The 13,738-nt window shown below is 37.1% G+C and overlaps 1 protein-coding gene across 3 annotated transcripts; it reads left to right on the forward strand.

Moving 5' to 3' along the window:
• Positions 1-9,964: 9,964 nt before the first annotated feature.
• Positions 9,965-13,522, forward strand: LOC120070098 (Calcium-binding endonuclease/exonuclease/phosphatase family). Of its 3 annotated transcripts, XM_090317885.1 has the most exons (11): positions 9,965-10,021; positions 10,127-10,485; positions 10,580-10,684; positions 10,787-10,892; positions 11,010-11,230; positions 11,307-11,383; positions 11,514-11,622; positions 11,715-11,840; positions 12,225-12,335; positions 12,471-12,578; positions 12,889-13,522. In XM_090317885.1, exons 2-11 carry the CDS (start codon positions 10,333-10,335, stop codon positions 13,114-13,116), a joined length of 1,344 nt encoding a protein of 447 aa, XP_090174011.1. In that variant the 5' UTR covers positions 9,965-10,021; positions 10,127-10,332; the 3' UTR covers positions 13,117-13,522. The 3 variants fall into 3 exon arrangements, with proteins under 3 accessions (XP_090174011.1, XP_038877889.2, XP_038877883.2); XM_039021961.2 differs by lacking the exon at positions 9,965-10,021 and having other exon boundaries at positions 10,043-10,485; XM_039021955.2 differs by lacking the exon at positions 9,965-10,021 and having other exon boundaries at positions 10,058-10,485; positions 12,886-13,522.
• Positions 13,523-13,738: the final 216 nt, after the last annotated feature.

Consider the following 13,738-nt stretch of genomic DNA (forward strand, 5'->3'; position numbering starts at 1 on the left):
CTGTCAGGAACTTTCTGAGTCAGACGGTCTCTTTAGCAGCTCTGCAAGCCGCTACATACTCGGCCACCATAGTGGAGTCGATGATGCCCCCATGCTTAGTGCTTTGCCACACTACAGCTTTCCATTAAGAGTAAAAACTAACCTTGAAGTGGACTTGCGATAGTCCCTATCAGTCTGAAAGTCAGAATCCGTGTATCCAGTAAGGATCAAATCTCTAGATCCATACATGAGCATGTAGTCCCTCGTTCTCCTAAAATACTTGAGGATGTTCTTCACTACGGTCTAGTGACCCTGGCTTGGGTTAGACTGATACCTACTGACTATTCCCACAACGTAGCAGATGTCTAGCCTAGTACAAGGCATCACATACATTAAACTGCCAATGGAAAATGTATATGGGACCTGTCTCATTTCCTCAACCTCTTGAGGTGTCTTAGGACACATGTCCTTAGAAAAACTGACTCCATGCCTGAATGGCAGTAGGCCCCTTTTGAAGTCCTACATCGAGTAATTGAGCAACATCTTGTCAATGTACGATGCTTGAGACAGCGCTAGCACTTTGTTCTTACGATCCGAAAGATCTGTATTCCCAGAACAAACTAAGCCTCTCCCAAATCTTTCATTTGGAATTGGGTCGTTAGCCAGTTCTTAACTGCAGTCAGTAGACCTACATCTTTCCTAATGAGTAGGATATTGTCTACATACAACACTAAGAAAATTATTGAACCGTTGACAATCTTCTTGTAGACACAAGATTCATCAATGTTTTGGTCAAAACCATATAATTTGATCGTAGTATCAAACTGAATGTTCCAAGATTGAGATGCTTGTTTCAGCCCATAAATGGACCGATTCAGTTTGCAAACTTTTTACTCTTGACCTTGGGCAATGAATCCCTTGGGTTGCACCATGTAAATGGTCTCCTCAAGATTGCCATTCAGAAAGGTTGTCTTGACGTCCATTTTCTAGATCTCATAATTATAATAAGCTGTAATGGACAAGAGCATGCAGATCAACTTTAACATGACAATAGGTGAGAAAGTCTCTTCATAGTTGACTCCCTCCACCTGGGTATAACCCTTTGCCACAAGTCAAGCCTTGAAGGTTTGCACCTTCCCATCAGCACCCTATTTCCTCTCGTAGATTCGTTTACAACCTATAGATCTTACCCATCAGGCGGATCTACAAGATCCCATACTGAGTTGAAGTACATCGACTTCATCTCGAGATCCATGGCTTTGACCCATTCATCTAGATCTATATTCTCCATTGCCTTCTGATATGACAACAGATCCTCAACGTCGCCATCTAATACCATAGCGAGGATTTTGTGTGAAACCCAAATAGCGAAAGGGAGGGTTCGCAACCCTCCCACTACATCGAGGTTCCCTCAACTCTTGGGATGGAACTGACCTACTAGATGAACTATCATCAATAACTCTTGTTGATAAAGCAGGCCCTTCAACAACTCTTGTTGAAATTTCAGTAGTTTCGTTGGAAAACTCACGTATCACGACTTTACTACGTGGACTGTGCTCCCTAATATGATCCTCCTCAAGGAAAGTAGCATTCGTGGAAACAAACACCCTATTTTCCGATGGATCATAAAAATAACCCCCTCGTGTACCTTTGGGGTAGCCTACAAAGAGGCATAACCTCGACCGTGATTCCAACCTTTTGGGATTTACCTCAAGCACATGTGTTGGGTGACCCCATTTTCGGAAGTGACATAAACTAGCTTTACGATCATTCCATAACTTCATAGGTGTTCTCGCAACACTCTTGGAAGGAACACATTTGAGGATGTATACCACAGTCTTCACTGCGAAACCCCAAAACGAGTCTGATAAGAAAGCGTAACTCATCATCGAAGAACCATGTCCAACAAGATTCTGTTTCTCCTCTTTGCTACACCATTCTGCTGAGGTGTACCCGGCACTAAGAGTTGGGAAACGATTTCATGTTCTATCAAATAGTCTTGGAATCAAGAATCCAAAAACTCTCCACCTTGATCTGATCGAAGTGTTTTAATTCGTCTATCCAATGCATTTTCAACTTTAGCCTTGAACTCTTTGAACTTTCAAAGGATTCAGACTTACATTGCATTAGATAAACATACCTATACCTAGAGTAATCATCAGTAAAACTGATAAAATACTCATAGCCACCTCGGGCTCGCACATTCATAGGACCACAAAGGTCAAAATGTACTAACTCAAGAGGCTTTTTGGCTCGATAACCTTTTCCAATAAAAGGTCTTTTAGTCATCTTACCCTCAAAGCAAGATTCATACACCGATAAAGAATTTTCTTCTAACTCACTTAGAAGGCCATTCTTCACCAATCTCTCAATTCGATTGAGATTGATGTGTCCTAATCGAAGGTGCCAAAGCTGGGCATTTTCTTTTGGAGAAATTTGTTGACGTTTAGATTGAGTTACGATAGATTTAAACAACTCTGTGTTATGAAGGGAACTTAAGGCTAACAGTCTGAGCACATACAAGTTGTTTTCTAGTTTAGCTGTACAAAATTCAACACCATCCTTATGAATAAGCACTTTATCCACATTAAAAGAAAGCGTATATTTACATTGTAACAGACACTTTACAAGGTTCCTTTTATTTAGGAACTACAAAAACATCTTTCAAAACAAGAAACCTATTATGTAAAGTTAACTGGATGCCTACCACTGCCACAGCTGAGACGATGTGCCCAGTGCCTACTTGCATCGTCATCTCACTAGCCTCTAGTTGTCGCAAGGATCTAATCCCTTGAAAAGAAGAACAAACGTGAGTAGTGGCACCCAAATCAATTATCCAGGCCGAATCATCATTCTCCACTAAACATGTTTCTAGCACAAGTAAATCATATTTACCTTGCTGCCTTCCTTTCCTTCAGCCACCGAGGACAATTCCTTTTCCAGTGTCCGTCCTAATTGCAATGGAAACATTTTCCTTTTTCAACCGGCAGTGGATGCCTCCTTGGGGTGACAGGTGGCGAGTTAGCATAAGCTTTTCCTTTCCCCTTACCACCCTTTTTCTTCTTTCCCTTTGTAGAGTTAAAAGTAGAAGGTGCAGACTTCATTCCTAAGGTCAAACCTCGATGGAACTTCTAGAAGACGAGGCAAAATTTGCCACACCCCTTTTCCTCTCCTTACTTTTCAGTAAAGATTGGTATGTTTGCAACTCATTGAGCAGAGTTGTAAGGGTGTATTCCACTTTTTTAAGAATCGTATTACTAACAAAGTGGAGGAAGCTCTCCAGCAATGAATGCAGGATGATGCTAACCTAATTGCCCTCATCGATTCTAAACTCATTCATCTCTGCCACATTAAAGTGGACCATCATATTAAGCACATGTTCACAAACAGAGGTGCCTTCCTCCATTTTGGAGTTGAAGATGTATTTAAGAGCCTCATGCTTGAGCTGTCCAAACGGTTGTCCGAACATCCCCTGCAGGGACTCCATGATCTCACGTGTTGAGACCATGGGCTCATGCTTCTTGGCCAACACGTCACTCAGACTAGCCAAGAAATAGGCTCGGGTCTTCTCGTTTGCCCTTGTCCATTGCTCGTATGCCTCCCAAAAATTTCGAGTGGCGTTTGGAGCTGGAATAGGAGGACAAACCTCCATAAGGGGCAAACATTAGATCCTCGATGATGAGTATCATCATGATCATATGTTTCCAACTTGAATAATTATCGCCAGTAAGTTTTTTCAGCGCTAAGCAAAGCAATTGTGGCTGTAGCCATTTTAAAAACTATTTTTAAAAAACGAACAAACTTTTATAAGACTTTGCTAAACCACATTTTAACCAATTAGTTTTAGTAAAACAGTTTCCAAGTACCCTAAGTGAAAAAGACTTTTATTTTGCAATGATGCCCTAGTGAGGTAGGACAAACGTCACCAGTGGAGTGATCAGATGCCCCTTCACTGGGATGAGACATTCTCAACCATTAGGCAGAACCAACTCTTGGAACTGAACCTAACAGCCACCATTATTTGGTCCAAAACTGTTAACCCTTAACAATTCCGCTAAGTGTGACTCCTCATTTTCGGTGCCAGAGTCTCGCCCTAATGAGCCCACCATATGGAAGAAGCAGATTAGGACAAGAGACTAAGTAATCTTATCCTCTTACAGGAGATCAAATAAAGAAACGCGCAAAACTGCCATCTTATAGAGGGACATTCCCAGGGTGCCTCAAGGTGGTGTGCTTTTCGCATTTCCCGCTCCCACTTACTATGAATATTCTCTCCATCCACCTTGATATTGACCTACCCAAGCACGATCCTTTAAGGGGACACTCTCAAGGTGCCACGAGGCCGAGGATAGATCTCACGGCGTGGACTATAAGGGAGAAACGCAAAAGGTTTAAATGAAGCATCATATGCCCTAAGTACCTGTCTGAATGTTCTACCTAGGGGTTCATTAACCTAGACAATCCGGCTACTGATTTTAATCTAAGTCATTTATTAAGTCCGGTAAAAAACAACTTTTGTCTTTGATAATAGAACAAGTTCAAATAGTCACATTAAACACTTTAATGGACTATCCTTAACTTGCATGCATGCATCAAATCTATCTAATTCACCTTTCCAGGTAGGTTCCCAAGTAGGGGTGTTACGTTTCTGTCACCTTAAATACCCCAGCCTAGACAGAACCCACCTTAGACAAAAGGTCTGTTATAGATAGATTTGTTACACTTTAACCTTTTATTAGTCAATTTATTCCTATTAAACTGATTAAAAGATTAAAGCCTAAGGTTGCTAATCATATTAGAACCGTGATCTTAAGTCTATCTCATCCAAGTTTTAAACATTTTAAAATCATGAATTAAACCTAAGTGAGCATGCATGTCTTTCTTATTATTTTTAGTTCTAATTTCTCTTTAGCCTTTTAAAAAGAAACAACTAAAACATACATTGTTACACAATTAGGTATTTATAATGCTTATAAATTTAATCTATGTGTCATGCTTCATGCAATGTCCAGTCATTACTATACATAACTTTTATATACAAGTAACAACCAAGCACACATGCTTTCCATACACCCTTATACTATAACATTTATAATATAAAGATGATGCATATCAATGATTTATGCATACATAAATATAACTCTTATATTATATAATGCATGAGCATGCTCTTACGTAATTTTAATCATGATTCTCTAAATCATAACATTTATAATAAAGAGATGATGCATGACCAATACATAACCTAAGGTATGATTTTTCTATATGTGCATACCATATGTATAAAATAAACCATACATCTCATGTATAAAAACACAGATTAATGGACCTAGATGAACCACCTCTAAAATTGCAATGAGAATATTACATTTTTCACCGAGCAAACCAATTCACAGGCAAACCGGGTCTTGAACTACTGAGTGAAGCTCCCATCATTTAGTAAACGCCTCCAGGTAAACGATCGTGTAGTGCACACTAGATGATAACACGAATGCTAAACGATCTCTTAGACGACAAAGAGGTTGCGAAGCCTGATCGTCTAGACGATCGCTTAACACGTGATAGGTAAACAATTTACTACACGATTTACTCCGCAATCGTATAGTTAGTAACTAAGCAATGAGGCTTGCTGAGCTATACAATCGTCTAATGCACGCGTGTTAAACGACACCCGAGTATCCGATACTTAGCGATCGTCTACCCTATCGTCGACACGACCCAACAAACGCTTGGTCGTCTTCATCCTTGAAGAACAGCAACCCTTACTACGAAGCCTCTTCATGAACGACTCAAAACTCAAACTATCTTTGCAATTACAGACTTGATAGCAATTAATTATGCCAAAAAATGTAGGGGTTAATGACAACTCAAACTTCATGATCCGTTTGTATGTCACCACATACGTGCTTAGATTACATAATGAAAATCAGGGATTTTAGTTTATTGGTTTTTGGTAAAGCAAATAAAACATTCAATGTGTAAAGTCAAGAAGTGAAGTAAATATTATATATTATACATCACAAGCATTCGTACAAACTACAGGATGTAACACAGAATTTTATATCTTTAAATCTTTAAGCATGCGGACAAATCTGAATATGAATCAATGTTTCTTATGTCACATAATAGATGCACGCAAGATACAATTCCATGTGATACTACTTCTAAATATGCGTTAATTATGAGAACCTTGTAGTATACTATGTGTTGTCACAAGTTTCCTTGCATTGGAACCAAGTGTAATTCCACCGCAAGTTTCTCGGTGTGATTCGAGGTCGAACACAGGGACTGTTTGAGGTTATTGTGTTATGTTTGTGATACATGCGACCAGGGGTTTTTCAATGTATAAAAGTTGTTGTGTACAAGAATATAAACATGCGATAAAGTAAAGTAAAGCGGTAAAGTTGCAATAATAACATAAGTTGCGTTAAAGTAAATTGCGATAAAGTAAATATAATCTAAGATGATACAAAATACAAGTTTCATGATACAAGATACTGAGGTCAAGGCTGACTGTGAAGATATATAAAGATCGTGTGATGTGGTGGCAAGTCTTATGTGTGAAACAGAAAGAGAAAAGATAATTAATACAAACATCGTAAGTTTCTTAATTGCGTTAAAGGCATAAATACAATTCCACTTTTCCCTTGACGTACACCTCTCGGTGATCGGTCACACTCCCACATCTCTGTGGTGAAACAGGGACGAACGTAATGAACGTAAGGTTGCTTCCATCTCTGGAAGTACTTCTTGCTTTAGTTAACGCATTCTTCTAACCATCTCTCGACAGATTAGAATGGCACCTTCACTTCTGCTCTCACAGGTGAAGATGCCGTCTAGCATGCTTTAGCTAAACGTCTTTATTAATTTAACACTGATTAAGTTACCCATTTAATCCATATTAATTACCAAGGGATTAAGAAAACTTTATGAAGAAAGTGATAAACGAAGGAACGGAAATAGACAGAGAAGTGGATATGAAAATGATCGAGACATTCAATATTTCTATTCAGCGTCTGATACATGATTTGTGAATGAAGAGATTAAGAAGATGAAATACAGTGAGGAATAGAATTAGAAACAAATACAAATAAACGCCAACGTCTTGGCGCCAATCTGGATGGAGATTTGCTTGCCAATATGGATGGATCGTGCGGAAGGATGAGCTTCCCTCTCAGGCTTGCTCAACCGATAGCAGGGATCTGAGTATAGAGCTTCACGGCAGGGATCTGGCAGAATAGCACTGAGACTCACCTCTCGACCTTGTCTCTTTTCTTCCCGGATTTCTTCTGATCAGTAGTCAGCTCAGCCTCTCTCTCAGTAATCCAACAGTAATTAGCCCTCGTATCAATTATTCTCGTATCAAGTATATTTTTAACTGAAGTCTATGAGGGTATTTATAGGTGAGAAGCTTTGACTCTTGGCTTGTGGTCCCCACTTCTTGTTATGGAAATTCCGAAGATGGAAGAATAAATATTCCTTCTGTTATGCAATCAGACCGTTAAATCTGCACAATGGTTAACTGTACATGTGTCGTAATCCTCCGCCTTTGCATTGCTCAGCTGCATCTTTCGATTGGGTGCTTGCATGCGGGGTTGTTTTTATTATCGCATGCGGTTGAAACTTAGCTCGGGATCAACTGTCGCATTGTGCCGTCATTGCGTTAATTGTCTCTTCATTGTTGATTGACGGGCGCAAGGTGACAGAGATGCGTTTTTCAATTTCTTGTTGAGCCTTGATCACAAACGGTGACTTGGTTTCCTGCAAAACAGAGTAAAAATGTCCTCTTCTTCCATCTTGATGATGTTAATGGGTGTAATTGCGATGATTTATAATTATTATATTACTAAGCTAATTTTCATACGATCAACGCATATTATCTCTCTTTTGGCCGCAATATCTGAATAAGGCAGTATAAATAACTTGTATTTCTACAAGTTATCACAGGACACGAGACTTTAAGGCATCATCCCCAACAAAATTTACTTAAATAGAATTTAGTCAATCTTATTAGTATATTTCATATATTGTTTAGAATATTTGCAAACATCTAAGACAAATGTTCTAATGTATATTTGATAATGAATCTAAACTATGGTATATATGAGATAATAATGCAAAATATAAATAAACTCAAAATAAACAATGAACTATAATAGACAAACTTAAATAAGTCAGACCATCATATAAAAACTGCATTAGAATGACATATATATCCAACATTGGGAGAGTATATTATAGGTACACAAACAATACCTAATTAGAATCACATACTATATGAGAATACCTCATATAATGTCAAATAAATAATATAATATATTATGTGAAAATAAATAATATTCAAAATAAACAATGGAATATATCAATAATACCAAAAATCAAATATTAGATGCATTTTCTTTCTCCAATTCAAATGGAAAAAATTATATTAAATACATTTTCTCTCTCGATTTAAAAATAGAAAAAAATCTTTTCTCTCTCCATCATTAAGGGAATTTGTAAATAGGCAGATATATATAAAAATCAAAATTAAAATAATTAAAATAATGAATTTATCTAAAAATAATACTAAAAAGATATTTTAAAAATATATGGCTAAAAAGAGATGTTTTATGTAAAAATCTCTTATCCTTCAACATCATTAATGAGTCCAAGTCTTTCCCAAACTCGATTTAAGCTATGCCCAAATTCAATCTTTGATTCACTTAACCCATTTATTGAGGCCCGAGCCGAGTCATTAATGGTGATGATTCAATCCTTAATAAATAAAATTAAGAAAAGTAAATAAAAAACCATCTTGTTTATTTATTATCATATTGGGTCTTAGAAAAAAGCAACCGAATAAAAGGAATAATACAATATAATATAGGCAAACAAAAAAAAAAACGAAATAGAGGCAAATATAGGCAAACGAGAATTGGTAAAGGCAATGTTAGGGGTTGGAATTCCCTGTTTCGTATGAGCCTTAGATTCTGTATTTGCAATTGCAACCAACAAAACTCCACCACCCACTCGCCCCTACGACAGGGTTGCATGTTGAGCTGCCCTCCTTCTCCCACATCCTTTTTCTTTAATCTTTACGATTACATCATATCATATCATATCATATTAAAAAGAGCAAGAAAAAGAAAAGAAACGTATGGAATAAATTATAATGCACTCCTAAATGGGAGGGGCATTTAATTTGATTCGCAACTTTCGGCCGTAAAAGCGAATTAAAGTATTTTGGATGCCAATCTTTGAAATATGTTTTATGTGATTCAAGGTGGATATGGTAAAATAATAAAATTCCAATATCTATTTTCAATCAAGAAAATTTTAAAAATGATTTTCAATTAATGAAAAAAAAGAAAATAAAGAGATTAATTATGATGTGTTAATTAAAAAAAAAAAAATTAAAAGATAGAAAAAATGTCAAACTATTTATAAAAGTAGAAAAAAAGTTAATAGACTACTTCAATATGTATCACATAGCAGTAATGACAAGCTTCTATAATTTTCTATCACTGATGTAACTAATATTCTTCCAGCTTCTATCAAAGAAGATTAAATTTTACTATTTTGTATAAATAGTTTCTCTTATAAGATCTTTTTAAATATAAAAAAATATTTATACTCTATAGCAAAAAAAATTTCAAAAGTAGCACTTTGGAACCTTTTGTTATGAAACCTAAATATTTTTAGGATTTTTCTATTTATAAGAATTTTCCTTCTCTTATTTTTCTATTTTTAAGAATCATACTAATTAAAAATTAGAATTTGATAAGTTAATTATGTAATTTACTTTCAAATCTAATGAAATTCAATTTACATGTCTTAAAGTCATGAGATTTTAAATAGGTCGATAAAATACATTGATTTAAATGAGAATAGACAATACGTTATTAGATGATTTATTAATTTAAACACAATCTTATTAGTACAAATTTTATAGAAAAAGAGAGTAGGAGTTGGGTTTTGGGAATTAGGCGTAAAAGTGGGGATGGAGAATCTAATGCAGCAGGAGCAGGAGAAGGTGTCTGAAGATGAGGAGAAATAAGAGGTATAATTATTATTATAAATAGGCTATTTTAATATTAACCCAGAGGCCAGAGACCAGAGGCCACAGAGCAACAAAATTACTATTTATTTCTTGTTTACCTTGCAGGTTGACCTAACGCGACGCATCCCCCTTGGCCCTTCTTGGTCCTTCTTCCATTCGATCCCCATCCCGCCTTTTGCATCTCTGTTCTCTCCAGTAATAATAATAATAATAATAATAATAATAATATAAAAAAGATAAAAATATTCTTCAACTCCATTTCATTTCATCACGCACGCTGGTGGGGTGGGGGGGCTCGCAAGATCAAGAGAATGAGAAGAGATAAGAAGATGAAAGGAAGAATTTCGATGATTGGGAGTTACGCCATTGCATCCTCCATTAGAGACCACCACCATCAACGCCCTTCCATTACCTGCACCACCTTCAACATACTCGCTCCCATTTACAACCGTCTCAATCAACAGGTTCATGTTCATCATCTCCTTTCCTCCCTTTTTCTCTATTTCTATTTCTATTTCAATCTAACACCTCATAAATCGATGTATGGATGCAAATCAGGATCCCAGTTGCCGTGAAAGCGATTATAGGACATACTGGCTTGCCAGAAATCAGAGAATTCTCGATTGGCTCTTGTATGAGAAATCTTCCATTATCTGCCTTCAGGTTTCCAAATCCTTTCCTTCCCTTTCCTTTTGTTTTGTTTCACAACCATTATATTCTTGCTTGTTTCTTCTTTAATTCATCTTTTGGACCTGCCCTGCGCAGGAATTCTGGGTTGGAAATGAAGAACTTGTAAATATATACCAAAACAGACTTGGCAATGCCGGTTATATCAATTTCAAGCTTGCTCGGACCAATAACCGTGGCGATGGTACGTTTTCCTTCTTTTACTGAACATTCCTTCATTCAAATTTATCCATGTTAATCCTAATTCGCAACATTTATCTATTCCTATTGCCCCCATTTGATTTTGGATCTGAATCTTCAGGTTTGTTGACTGCGGTGCATAAGGATTATTTCAGAGTGGTTAACTACCGAGAGCTTCTGTTTAACGATTGTGGAGACCGCGTCGCGCAGCTATTACATGTTGAATTAGCAGTTCCGTTTTCACAGTCCCGAAACAACGATATTCGTCAGGAAATTCTCATCGTCAACACTCACTTGTTATTTCCTCATGATTCTAGTCTCTGTCTTGTCCGCTTGAATCAAGTACGTGCTCTTGCCTTCGCATTTATGCAACTTCTTACACTTTCCAATTTCAAACTTCTCAACCTTATTCTTTCAGGTATACAAAATTCTGCAATATGTTGAATCTTATCAGAAAGAAAACAAACTCAGTCCCATGCCCATCATACTTTGCGGGTAAACCTCCTTCACTTCCTTCTTAATTCTTTATTGTAATTTTATTCGCTTTCAGCCATGATCTGCTTCGACTGCAACAACATGGTTTTTTTAAGGTGGTGTTTCTGAATACTTTTTTTGTTTTCTTTAGTGACTGGAATGGAAGCAAACGTGGACACGTGTACAAGTTTCTTAGGTCGCAAGGGTTTGTATCCTCCTATGACACAGCTCATCAATACACAGATGCAGATTCACGCAAGGTTAGCATCTTCAATTTCCTTCCTTCATTTCAAACTCAACGTTGACTATTTTTCTAACTTGGGTTGTGGCCTTTTTCTTGTGTGTGAAACAGTGGGTGAGTCACCGGAATCATCGGGGAAACATTTGTGGGGTTGACTTCATATGGCTTTTAAACCCAAACGGATACAGAAAATTGTTAAAAACTAGCTGGAGTGAAGCTATTTTTGGCATGTTCAAGGTAAGAACTCCTCCTCCCAAACTAATTGCTGTGCCTTTCAATTTTATAATAATATTTGCAACTTATCTGTTTTGGAGAATAATCATCTTGCTCAATGTGCTGAGCATCTTCAGTTGAATTTCTATTTTGGATTTTGAAATAGTTTCCATCTGTTTGGTGGTTGTATGCCCAATGGACATTTTTTTTTTAATTTTTAAATACAACAAATGTGAGAGGTATGAAGATTTGAACCAACGATTTCATATTGCCTTTGTGCTTGATTATATAAGTTTTCCTTTTCTCTTCGTTCTTGATTATATAGAGCAACACTCAAATATTTAAACATTGGTGTGACTACCAAGTTGTTTTCATTCTTCGATCCTAATACAATCTTATAATTATCAGTATCTGCTTCGAAGAGCGTCACTGACAGAAGATGGTGCATTTGCCTTTCTGAAGGTGGACAGTGATGGTGACTACATAACCTACTCAGGTTTCTGTGAGGCTCTTCGACAGGTAGATGATGAGGCTTGCTGATTTAGGTTTTGACAACTTTATGGCGGTTCTGTTTGTGGACTTCCCTCGGGAGAAAGATCCACATTGGTTTGAATTGAAAAACTTATTTACGAATGGTTAAATCATTTTCTTCAGCTCAATTTAACTGGCCATCTCCATGGCCTTAGCGTTGAAGAGATAAAGGACTTGTGGGTACAAGCAGATAGAGATGGAAATGGCATTCTTGATCATAACGAATTTCAGGTAAGCTTTTCAAGTTCAAGTGTGTTACTTCATAAATTCTCAACTTGAATTCTTCCTGCTTGTTTTGAAACATAAGAAAATATATAAACTTTGGGTTGTAGTTAGATAAATGATATTAACGGAATGGTTATTAAGCACAGCATAGTTGGCAATGTGTTCACAGTTTTTAGCTATTGGTGTATAGTACTTTTGTCTTTGTAACAAAAACTGGAGTAGTGGATAGAAGAGTTAAACAGGCATGGATATTGATATTGATAGTAATGGTGGGTGTGTTTTGTGGTATAACCTACACCATTCCTTGACACAGCAGAGAATTTGGAATTCTACGGGGATGGAGGAGAGGGATGAAAAAAGCGATGAGGTTGAATCAAAGGAAAATCAAGAGCAAACGATTGGTTTAAGTGTTGAGAATGCAGTCCTGTTTCCTGCTGAAGTGGAGAAAGGAAGGTGGCCTGAGGACTACTCCCTTTCAGATCATGCACGGCTCACTGTGGTGTTCGCACCCATAAGAATGCCCTGTTCTCAGTTGTTATCCTGATGGCATACAATTGTTACTGTATACACAAGAAGTGGAAATCAATTCACAATTGCATTGCTTGTTCTCGAGGGATGAAACATCGAGAAGTTCTGGGCGGGAACACAACTCATTTGATTATTTTCCTTAATTTTCCAACCCAAGGGATAATATTGGTTTGGAGTTGGAGGCACACAACTGCACCCACAAACTCTCATGGACGAAAGCTTTTGAAGCCCATTTTTGGGGAGCAGAATCCAGCCCCTCACAAGTGAAAGGAAGGATAGAGGCCATGATGTGTACAGACAAACAGTTAAATGGTTATGGAAATCCTTGACCCTTGCTTTTGTAATATTTGTGCGATATATATAGCATATGTACAGTTTCTTGATATTTTTGCTATTTGGTATAGAAACAATTCATTAGGGTCTGGACTGGGGACGATACAGGGTCATTACTATGGCCAAGTGTACATTTTCGTTCGTTTAAAATAATTTATTTTTAAATGTAAAAGGAAAAAAAAAAACGAAACAAAAGAAAAGGTGAAATGGTAAATAGACTAAATAATTGGCATGCCTGAAAAAAAAAACTGACATGCCGGAAACCTCACCTACGATCTCTCTTCCTTAATGAGTAAGGAAAAACT

This window comes from Benincasa hispida, chromosome 1, assembly GCF_027475165.1.
Source record: "Benincasa hispida cultivar pf3 chromosome 1, pf3_genome.v1.1, whole genome shotgun sequence".
NCBI lineage: Eukaryota > Viridiplantae > Streptophyta > Magnoliopsida > Cucurbitales > Cucurbitaceae > Benincasa > Benincasa hispida.